Source organism: Salvelinus namaycush, chromosome 28 (genome assembly GCF_016432855.1).
Source record: "Salvelinus namaycush isolate Seneca chromosome 28, SaNama_1.0, whole genome shotgun sequence".
NCBI lineage: Eukaryota > Metazoa > Chordata > Actinopteri > Salmoniformes > Salmonidae > Salvelinus > Salvelinus namaycush.
The window spans coordinates 33,738,839-33,750,692 of NC_052334.1; the positions used below are offsets into that span (position 1 = coordinate 33,738,839).

At 46.2% G+C, this 11,854-nt stretch overlaps 1 protein-coding gene across 1 annotated transcript; it reads right to left on the bottom strand.

The window, feature by feature from the left end:
• Window positions 1–1,681: 1,681 nt before the first annotated feature.
• Window positions 1,682–10,221, bottom strand: LOC120023851 (frizzled-3-like). The gene is made up of 8 exons (XM_038967966.1): window positions 10,036–10,221; window positions 9,293–9,758; window positions 8,675–8,974; window positions 8,288–8,539; window positions 4,922–5,070; window positions 4,101–4,212; window positions 3,792–3,979; window positions 1,682–3,503 (listed from the first exon to the last, which is right to left on the bottom strand). The coding sequence occupies exons 1-8, from the start codon at window positions 10,218–10,220 to the stop codon at window positions 3,278–3,280; spliced, it is 1,878 nt and encodes a 625-aa protein (XP_038823894.1). The 5' UTR covers window position 10,221; the 3' UTR covers window positions 1,682–3,277.
• Between the last annotated feature and the right edge of the window lie 1,633 nt (window positions 10,222–11,854).

Below are 11,854 nucleotides of genomic sequence, written 5' to 3' on the forward strand. Positions count from 1 at the left end.
GATGAATAAGCGGGAGCTTGACAGACCCCCGTTCCGCTCTGTGGACCACGAAATATCCCATTGTTAGGGCAGAGACAAGCATCTCATCATTATATCCACAGTATCTCTGCCCAGACACACCCCAACCAATGATCCCAAACACAATTTCATACAAAAAGCTTTATTTCAATTCTTGCATAACTCTATAACTGTACTTGACATCTATACACATTCAGACAGAGCTAACCACAGTTAAAGTGCTCTATCTTTTATTTTCTTCTCTTATAGAAAAGCTGTGATATGTACAGAGAGCAAGCGGAACTAGGTACAACATGTCTCTCATCCCGAATACAGAGTAAGCTATCGTTCCAATCCCCTAGTGTGGGGGTAGAAAACCCAGGTCTTGGAATGCTGCAGGTTTTTGAGTTGACTTTTTTTTGCTTCAGACCTAGAAGACATGAAGGTGAAATATAGCCAATCAGATATTGATCAATTAACTCAATTGGAGAGGTGATAAGAGATATGGTGCCTGGTTGGAACTAAACCCTGCAACACCTGGTCACTCCAGGACCAGGGTTAAGGAAAGAGCTTAGGCGACTGAAGGTGAGTGAGAGTGAGGAGGCAACTGAAGCACAGTCAGTCAAACAAGCAGGCACAGAAGGGAATTTGAGTGTCTGAATCCACACGCAGAGCACTTCAGTCCACATTTACACACATAAGCAGTCACATTTTTTACTGTAAGCCTACATTTTTACATGGTACTGGAAACATGGGAACTGCATAATGTAATTGTTTACAATGCAATTGACAAAACCAATCCCTGATAGACATGCCAAAATATGTTACTTTGCTCAACAACACACGACAGAAAGAAAGACAGACAGGCAGAAGCACATGTATCTTGAGGCGCCCAGTGGACACGTCCTTGATGAGCAATTCGGTGTGGTGAAGCACCATGGGTAAAGTATTAGGCATCAGGTGGAAAAACACCAAAGTAGAAGTCAGGAGACAGTTTCCGGACACACGCACACACATAGGCACACAGACACACACGCACGCACACACACGCACGCACACACACACACACACACACACACACGAGCAGCAGTGAAATATTAAGACACAATAGCAGAAGCAGCAATCAGGTCACTGGGGAGAGGCAGGCATGGTTGAAGGTACCTCTGGACTGATGAGGTAGGCTGGGTTAGAGGCAAGGGTGGGTTTATTGTACATTGTGGTGTGTGTGTATGTGTGTGGTGTTCACAGGTAAGGCTGGGGGTAGAGGTGAGGTAGGCTGAGAGATTTTAAGGGGTTGTGAGAAAAGTCCCTCATGGTGATGAGAACACTAAGGCCATGATGGGGCGCACTACTGCAGTTGTATGTGCATTAGTGAGAGACAGATACGAAAAAAAAAGATAGAACGCAAGAAAGAGAAACAGGATCAAAGCTTCATCTTTCCCTTATAATACATTTTTCTTTCTCCCCCTCTCCGGTGTATGCTTCTAGTAGTCCTTTATTCCAGTGTTGGGGGAACATGCCCTCTGTCGTTTCACACAGCGCTCTCTTGTCAGTAATAAAGACTTTATGTACACCCCCCCTCCCCCCAAATCCCACCCCCCTTAATAAGTCCCCCCACATTCCTCTGCTAAGCTCTGGAGCAGCAGCAAACTGAGCGCCCTCCCTCCCTCTTCTTCCCTTTCGATCATTCTTCCGTAGCTTTCTGAATGCCAAATTGAAACTATTCCCAAAGAACTCCAGCAGCAATATGGTATGAATTCCACCGAGCCCATCGGCAGGCAAGGTGAAGGAATGACCATATTAAATCAACAGGAGTGCCTAAGGGTTGCTTCAAAGCCACACTTTCTCCCCTAGCTTCCTTCGCTTCATCTCTTATACGCTTCTCTACTTTTTCTCCACCTGGTGGGAGTATAACGCGGTTTAATGTACAGCACTGCATGTACACACGCAAGCACACAAATACTAGTAGCTCATCTTTTCAGCACTATTCACAGCCAATCTTCACAGTATAGAAAAATAATAGTAGTTTCACAGCCGCAGCACAAGAGCACCGTAACACAGACATTGACAGCTCATCTCCTAATCGCTTTGTGTGTATCAGAGTACACACACATACACACAACCAGGGGTTGGAACCAGTTCAGGGAACAGAACCGAGAACGAAAGTGATCTATACTGTTCCGGATTAGGACCGTTATTTTAAAAGAATGGGAACTGGTTAATAATGTTCTTTTACTTTCCGGGCATTTTTTTCCCTCCAGTCCCACAAAAAAATGCAACAAAGCACCTATGCAAAGCCCTTGCTTTGTCACTCAGAAACGCATTCCAGTGTCTGCCTGCCTGCCAGATGAAAATGATTCAGACATTTTTCTTAGAGAACAATGGATTAACTTGTTCAATGGTAGTTAAGGATAGTTATCAGGTTTTACATTGGATTTATCAACTACAAAAAGCATTTAAAAAAAAATGTATTTCTGGTGCCGCTCTGCACACACAAGCTTGTTCGCTAGCTAGCTAGTCTAGGTGGAATTATGTGTAATGTAATGTAAATGAGTCATGATCAAGGGCTAGCTCTGGTTCAACGTTAGTCAAGCCAACTCTTTGAAGTTCAAAGACAGTCAAAGTTCCTTCATAGAAGCCGCTCCTCTGTAGGTATAATTCTGTGGGTCTAATTCAAGATGCCCAGCTCTTCATGCCCAGCGCTCTTCTCACCTGCAAAATTTCAGTCGCATCTCGTACACTACACAACACTTGTCTGTCCAATGCATATACATAGCATGCCCACTCCATAGCAAGCTGCTCCATTCATTGGTGAAGTCAGTTAATGTCGAGCTAAATGTAAAAAATAATCTAAAATTCTGAGGTTTAAAAAAGGAACAGAAAGGACCTATATAAAACATACTTTTTTTGGGATTCGAACCGGTTCATAACTTTATTTTGCTGGTTGGAACAGTTAAATGGAATGAAAATAATTTGGTTGCAACCCCTGTACACAACCCACGTCATCCATAGTGGGCTGGCTCTCTGTAACCAGTCTTTCCGTCGGGAGCCCAGTCCAATGCCAACTGCTTGACTGAGGGTTAGCAATTAGCATCTCGCTAGTTAGCAACCTCAGTTAAAGGCTGTCCAGGAGTGATCCATCTGTCAGTCAAACTGAAGGCCACACCCCCTCACACCCCCTCCTCCTGAACGGGAGAAACCTATGTGTCTGTCAAAGGTGGGGAGCGGGTCAACAACTCACAACTTCCTGTTCCGCGGTGATGACATTTCCTGATTCCGTTCAGGCGCTTGCTCCATCGTCATCATTAGCGACGCAGCCACCGCTCGTCCCGTGGGTGATATGGGTGGGTGAGGCAACGGCGAGATCACGCTGGCTACTGTGCCGTGATTGGGATTCCAGTCGGTGGAGGCTGCTATGAGTGGACAGCGGATGGTCGAGGTGAGGCATGCTGCTGTGGGGGGGTATTGTTTGCTCCTCGCCGCCTCTGTAACTACAGGGGGTGTAGCTGGGGGTCGAGGAAAGATAGGGGAAGGAGAGGTTAGTTCAGTAGCTCAGCACCTTATGTACAGCACCCACACCAGCAGGTATGTCAGCTATGCTCTCTAAACTGATGAAGTCTTATACAGCCAGGAACTTTTATCTCAGTTATATAACGAGGATCTCTTGAGGTGCCATATCTAAAACAGGGAAGCCTGATTCCAGTTCTCTCACGTAATCATTTTTGACTGTAAAAACTGCTCATATATACGGTGGCATCTATAGCCAACCCTCCCTTCTTTTCTCCCTCTCCTACCGTCCGTCTCGGGAGCGATGCAGGCTGCCATGGTAACTGGTCTTGCTGTGCACGCTGCCAGCCTTGCTGCGGGTGGAGGAGGCGTGGCCCAGAGAGTGGATTGGTCCACGGTTGTCGGGGGCGTGTCTAGGGTCATCAGGCTCTTCCAGAATGGCCAGGTGAGTGGAAGAGGCGTGGGTGGAGGTGCCCTGGAGGGAGGGGAGGGGGGGATTAGGAATTAAAAACAGGAGTTAGTTAGGGTGATATTATATTACATTATTATTACGGTTAGGAACATGTGAGGTGACAAGGTCATGGTGCCAGTCTTACCTGGGTGGAGGTTCCCCGTGATTTCCTGATGATGGGGGTGTGGGGGTCTCTCAGTAGAGATTGGGCAAAGTCTGGCTCCTGGAGCACCCGTCTGCTCTCATTCACCCCACTACTGCAGAAGGGAGGGGTGAGGAAGAGGGGGAGGGAGGTGTGCAGGGAGAGAGGAGTTGGTGAGTGAGAGGGGTGAGGCATCGGAGGACATGGAGTGAGTGGAGGGGGAGGGGCAAGGCAGAAGAGGAGGGATGGTAGAGAGTGGGGAGAGAAAGTGAGGGACACAAGGAGGATGGCAGGGAAAGAGGGAAGGCAGACGGGTGGGAGAGACGCAGAGAAGAGATGGAGAGATGACGGAAGGAGAGAGGGTTGGGGCGAGCAGAGGAGGAGGAAGGGGTTACTGTTCTGTAATTGAGGGTGGGAGAACAGGTGCAGAAAATAACCTAATCACCATGGAGACCGGGTTATGGGAAGTGTGTGCGTGTGTTTGTGCTAGGATGAAATGATAAGGCTTTTAAGCCTATGCAATTTATACCAAATTACATTTTCACATCCACGTTGCTCAAAATGTTCATTTTTATATTTTCTAGCGAGTGGTTCTACACTACTAAGTAGCCAACTTACCTTGGCTTGAAATTAGAAATACACACATTTAAGGTAGGACCAGCGATATGACGTAGGTGCACAAAGTAAACAGCATAGTGGGTCAATTTCCACAACAACTAAGAGCGTTGACGCGAGAGGCTAAACTTCGCTCATCGCAATATCTGAGGTGCTGCTCGTGGCATCATAATTTCAGACACACACACACAAACACTCTCTCTGCTTACTCTTTGCGTCTGCGTCCTTGTAGGAAGCTGGCCCATTCGAAGCAGGTCTTCTTGCTGCCCACCCAGAAGACCGAGGGAATCCCCACCACCAGCATCATCATGTACTTAATGAGGAACAGGGTCAGATCTGGGTGACTGGTCTGCTCAACCTAGACAGAGGGGGGGGGTACATAGCTTGTACTAAGCATACGACATACTGTTTTTTAAAAACAACATATTAGGGTCATCCTACTGAGATTGCCTCATCTAAAACACAATTGCGTTGATTCCCGCCATGGGTTCATTTTGGTACAGCGCGTCCCCTCGGCTGATTCTCATCCTTAATAGCTCTATGGATGAAATGCCAACATGAGTTTGACATCCTGGCATTTAAAGCATACTACATTTTCAATATTGCACATACTATAAAACATACTTTTCTCGCATACCCAAAATGCCTACTATTTAGAACGCAAGTACGGGTATTCGAACACGGCCAGTGTGTGTGTGTGTGTGTGTGTGTGTGTGTGTGTGATCAGAAACACTGGCAGATCAAAACAACTACTCAACCTAACAGAGAGCGAATGCACAGCTCACTGCCCAAAGACAATCCTCCCTTCTGCTCACTGCACATGCCAACCCAGTGTGTGTGTGTAAAAGAAAGAGAGAGAGAAAGAGAGACAGACAGGGTTGCTACCTGTCGTCTAAAAACACAACTCCCTCTTGTGGCGATAAATAGCATCACTGATCAAAATGTGCCACACACACACAAAGACACTGACTGCACACACAGACGCAGGGACCTCCTTGGGCGCGATCAGGTGACATGGAGCAAAATTGGAATTCCAGAGCGACTATGCGATACAGAGGGGGTCTCTGCATGGGGAGGCCATACACACACCCTCATACAGCAGACAAATCTAAGCACCAGCACCTGCTCGTACCCTATATTCCACACACACACCAGCGCATTCACTCTCGAGCAGAGCTCCCACATCACATTACTTTAATCAATTCAACTTCATACTAATATATATATATAAATATAAAAAGAAAGACAAAGATATGCTTTTCCTGACAATTTTCCTGGCAGTATGTATGCCTTGGCAATATGCACATTGTTACGTCATGCCAATAAAGCATTTGAAATTGAATTGAGAGTGAAAGACAGAAACAAAGAGACAGAGACAAACATTATTATTAGTACTATTGCAGCTGTAATGTCTATTCTTCACAACATTTTTAATAACGTAACCTCTCTATTGCAGAGGCAGATACACATCCACTTTCAACTGATATCGGCCGGGAAGATGAAAGGCTTTCACCAACTGGTAATCTGTGTGCGGTCGGTGTGTGTCCAATAGAGACAGTGTGAGTGAGCACAAGTGTTACATTTTGTTATTCATTTAGTGCCCGATGACATAAAACAACCTCATCCTCCCCTCTTCCTCCCCCCCCTCCCTCTCTTCCCACAACCATTACAGAGGCATCGCACAATACGGCCAGCTAAGCGTGACTGAACAAGCCCTCAGAGAGAGAAAGAGAGAGAAGGAAGCAATCATTCCTCTTTCCCTTCCCCCAGCTCACTCTCAACAACCTACACACACTGCAGATAGGGTGACCACATTTAAAACACTAAAATGCGGGACAATGGAATGATTTTGCAGGACATTCGCGAGACAGTGTAGCCTACATGAATAAAAACAATTGGCAGCACCCCCCCCACACACACAAACAAAAAGCAAGCACCAAGCGAGCAAATTGAAGCGCACCTAGCCTACACTTTTACCTTGCACAAAATGTGTGGCTGTTTTATGAAAATCTGGGAATATTTGGCCAAGGAAACATTTCTGGTTGGTCTCAGGGAATGTAAAACAGTTAGGACGGGAGATTTTAAACGGGATTGAGTGAAGTAGTAGAAAATATGTTGAATGAGTTACTAATAAAGCACAGAGAGCCTTTCAGTCTAATACAGCTATTTACTTACTTTTGTAGCTCTTTGTTTGAAGCACACTTTTTGTAAGTAGTTAACCGTCCTTTTCAAGTTTAGCTGGAATTTAGCCCGAAAGGATTTAACAAATATGATTGGCCTACGTCTCATCTTGGGCTGCGCAGAATATAAGAGCTCATCAACGATTGGAGAAGTGTTTGATCACCAGTTCCACATCCTTTTGATCTTGTGATGAGGGCAATGTAGAATAGACCGGTTGGAATCGCAATTCTCATCAGTAACCACGTTTCCATCCACAGTTTTTTTGCGAATAAAGTCATACCGTATAAAAATAAATCACAACAGGTGTGATGGAATCAGGAAGATTCGGTACAATTTTATAAACGCTGGCAGACGTGTTCGTTTGACATAGTGGGATCTTTTTATGTGGGAGAAATTCATTATGAGAGAAATGGCGGTGGAAGCGCCTTTATGCGCAAATATCGATATAATAACCATCATATCGAAGTAAAGTCAAGCGATGATATGGTGTGTGGTCCTCCCACTACGACTTACTTGGCTACAGATGAAATAATTTAGGATGAACTTCACAGGGTGGTGAAAGTGCACCGTGATGATCTTCTTGATGCTACTTTCCAATAAATAGAGGGTCTTATTCTGGTGACATGATGATCGATGCTTGACTGCCATTTGACAAATACAAATATTCTCACCCTTATCCATAATAATCTCATATAGACTAGTTTAACTGCACTATCAGAGAGCTGTTGGCTAGAGCGCACGTGCCAAGAGTAAGCACGTTTGCTATTTAACGCAAAGGTTTTCGTGACAAAACTGTCGGTAGAGTTAAAAATGCAATGGAAAGATATTTTTTATTTTTTTATTCGGAAGATGAAAACTTAAGCAAAAAAGTATTTTGTGTGTACTACGACATCATGCACTGATTTTTATCTGTAACAAGTCAGTTTGGTGGATTCTAGAATATTCTCATAAATCTGTCGCCAATTGGATGGAAATCTAGCTAGTGAATGTGAAGTCTGACTGAAATACGGCACAAATAGATTTTTTTTCTAAATTATTGGTGTTTTAATTTGTTGATAAAATGATTGTTTGGTTGCAGGAAGCGGGACAAAAGGGCCAAAATGTGTGACTGTCCCGCACAATCCCGGACATGTGGTCATCCTAACTGCAAGTGCTTACTAATTAAGAGGAAGCACAGAAAGGTTGGGAGTCAGAGGAGGAAACTTTATACTGTGAAGTTGAGTTAGGCAGAGTAAAGTTACAATGTGTGTGCGTTACAGAACTTGGGAAGCAGAGAGGAACTCGTAATAGGAGCTGTAAACTAGGGGGGACGAGAGAGAGTGCGCGCGAGAGAGAGAGCGCGAGCGAGCGAGGAGTGTGAGTACAGGCACACACACACACACAGCTACACCTACCTGGTAGGGACAGGGTATGTGGTAGTCTCTGCAGCGCTCCTGGACCCAGGTGGTCTCCCAGACAGCCCTGTTGCTGTGTTCATACAGGTAGCAGGCTATCACCGTGAGCAGAGGTACCAGGTAGAGCACAGAGAAAACCCCGATACGGATCATAAACTTCACCAGCTTGTCCTGGTTCTCCTTCTCCAGAGGGATCTCCATACGCACACGGTTCAGCGCCACGATGCCCACCAGTAACAGAGATACACCCACCTAGAGGCAGATAGACAGGGACTAGTTTAGATTAGAGCATGGCTTATTGGTTGAAGGAACCATCTTCAGATATTCACATTGCATTTATTTATCCTTTGTTTAGTCAGTTAAGGAGCTAGTTGAATGAACGCTCACCGCCACGTTGAGGCAGAGCGGTGCTAGCAGGAACCAGCGCAGCGCCGTGACGTCATAGAGGCCTACGAAGCACACCCCACTCACACCATCGCCCTCAATCTTGTTGAGGGCCAGCAGGGCCACGGTGAGGCAGCCGGGCAGGCCCCAAGCGCAGGTGTGGAAGAGCAGGGCCTTCTTCTCGATTGCCTCACTGCCCCATTTGGGAACGGCCGCCAGGAACCAGGTGATGGTGAGGATGACCCACCACACACTGCCAGCCATGGTGAAGAAATACAGCACCATAAAGAACAGAGAGCACACCTGGAGGAGAGAGAGAGAGAAAGAGGAGAGCGGAGAAGAGAGAGATGAGGAAAAAGAGAAGAGAGGCGGAGAAGAGAGGAGAGAAAAGAAAAGAGAGGAGAAAGAGAAGAGAGGAAAAGAGGAGTGGAGAGAGGGAGAAGAGAGGAGGGGGGAAAGGGAGACGAGAACAGGGCTTAGAGAGAAGAAGACTGAAGAATGTTTTACATGTGTACCGGGAACATAATTTCTGCCTTTTTTGATGTACAGTAGTAGCCATGAACATCAGAGAAAATAATGTATTATTTAATCAATCACTGAGCAGATGGATGGGTCACCTACCTTGTTGTGTGAGCCCTGTGTGACGGTGGCCGCCCGGTACTGGGCGGGGTTCGCCGCATTGCACGCCACCCTGTCCTCCAATAGGAAGCCCAGAAAGAACACCAGTGACACCATCATGTAGCAGACGGCGTAGAAGATGATTGGCCGCTCAGGGTAGCGGAACCTCGTGACGTCGATGAGGAACGTGAGGAAGGTGAAGAGCGTTGCCGAAAGACACACGATAGACACCACGCCGATGAAGTAGCGGGCAAAGGTGAGCTCCGGGCGCTGGAAGTACATGTTGGGGCAGGGGGCCGAGCAGTCGCGCGTGCCCAGGAACGAGTAGCCCAGGTCAGGCTCCATCTTGAGCTCGCGGGGGCACCAGAAGCCGTAGTCCCTCTGGATGGACATGGGAGAGATGTCTGTGGGGTCCACGCCTGTCTGCAGGTCCACAGCACGGGGGTAGGGCTCATCACAGTCTGGGAACCTGGGGGGGAGCGAGGGAGGGAGGGAGAGCCAAGATGAACAAAATGTGGTTGGGTTGTGGTGGTAAGTAATTGTGGTGTCCCTGGTCAGTGAGGGTCTCTGAACAGTCCGTTTTACTTTCCTTTTATAGGATATGGTTGAGCGAGTAGGTAATGGTTATGGTAGGGTCAGGGTGAGCGCTTAATGGTCAATCAAAAGGCAGAGATCCTCTTAAGAGTTAATTCTTTGGTCTGCATTCTTTATTGTAAGGTCAACCTAGGGACGGTCCCAAACAGTACCTGCTACACTCTATCTCGTCTGGCCAGGTCACACCGAACATCTCCATGAGTTTGTGGCAGTCCCTCTTGGCGCGGTGGCACAGGGCTCGGCAGGGCATGGACACGCGGCCATACTCCATACAGACTGGAGCGTAGAGGGCACACAGGAACATCCTAAGGTCCTCCGAACACTGCAGGTTCACCATGGGGTGGAAGGGCTGAGGGAGGAGAGGGGGATAGGGAGGGATGGCGGAAGAGAGGTGAAAAGGGAGGGAGAGAGAGACTGATCGCTAAATACACACAAACCAACAGGCACAGCTCCAGTTTCCCACGCTACAGTTGAGGTCGGGGGAAACCTGCTTGACGAGGCTCAGCTTACATGTAAATCTTTCTCACACACACACACACACACACACACACACCTCCCACAGGCAAAAGACCTGTTTGGTTTGTGGAGGGGAAACAGTTTGAGACACTTCTATTATCTACTTATTATGAAAAGTCCCTAGAAACACATCTGTAGAGGTTCCTGTTCATTTCTAAATAGCCATCAAAGGAGCGAGAGAAAGAGCGAGAGCTGTCGTCAGAAGCTCCATCAATATTTAGGCCCGGGTATGAAATATTCACAGAGAGCCGTCACATCAGAGCACAGTCTGGACACACAGACAAAATTCCCAGGTCTAAATCAGATGCTGGTTTGAAAAAGAAACACCAGCAGACACTCTGGCTTAGAAAAACAGAGCTTGTCCATTCCTGTTCTAGCAACTAGCTAACTAGCTAGTGCTTGTCCTCGTGCATTTTTGCCTTCAAGCCCTAGCAATCTGTGTAATGAGCCTTCTGTGAAAACACACGCTGAATGCAAAACACAAAATCCCACTAATTTGCTCTGTCTATCACTTTAATGCTGTGAAAAGGGATTAGTGCTGTTCCTTAGGCATGTCAAGGCTCAAAGAAAAACAGAAAAAACATGCACACACACCTCCCGTATACAGAAGGTAAAGTCACCATCAGCGAAACAGAATCAGTGAGACCGAAGCGCACAGAGGGGATTCTCTTGCTTTTGACTAGTAGTCAGGAGATCAGTGTGAGGGCTTTAAACGGTCTAAATGTCACCTCATAAGATTTCATACAGATACACACAGAGGGCTTGTCAAAACAACATCTGTCTGTTTGTGTGTGCAATTTGTACAATAAGAGCATGCGCGTGTTTGTGTGTTAGGGTTTCCATTAGCCGGATGCTGGCTGTTAAAAATTAATTAGAAAAACATTAAATTTGTCTGGGGAGAAGCCAAATCAGTGCGCAGAAAATCTTAATTCAACCGTGTGTTAAAAATAGTTTTTCTGGCCACTATTTTTTTTTTAAGGGGCTCAAATTTTAATTTCTCAACTGGTAATTGAAGCGCGCTTCCCATTCGTCATTCAAATGTATATATTCGTTATGTATCGTATCTATCACAAACGCACAGCATACAGATCCAGAGCCTTTGAGTTGACAATCTGTCAGACAGCGCTTTTATAAGCCCAATCACTGCGCAACAATTCGAAATGCAATCGCGTGTTAAAAAAAGTTTGGACGGCCACGATTAAAAAAGAGCTACGATTTCTAGGCCTATTTCTCAACTGGTAGCCTAAATGAAGCGCGCTTCCCATTCGCCATTCAAATGTATAGGCAATGGAAGGAAGGCTTCTTCAGTACGTCACACACCAATTTGCATTGAGCTGGAGGCAGTATGAATTTTGAAAACATATACCATAGCTACTTAATTGTTTGAAACCTGAATGTTTTACTACACATTATGAGGCATGTTTTACGTTGCTTCAAAGTAGCCTAGGCAAAGTC

Excerpts from the sequence above, each read along its gene's own strand:
- LOC120023851 (XM_038967966.1), bottom strand. The coding sequence starts at position 10,220 with ATGGTGAACCTGCAGTGTTCGGAGGACCTTAGGATGTTCCTGTGTGCC. Across the intron at positions 5,071-8,287 it reads ACATACCCTGTCCCTACCAG|GTTGAGCAGACCAGTCACCC; the intron begins GTAGGTGTAGCT and ends CCCTCTGTCTAG. Across the intron at positions 3,504-3,791 it reads CATCGCTCCCGAGACGGACG|CTACACCCCCTGTAGTTACA; the intron begins GTAGGAGAGGGA and ends CTCGACCCCCAG.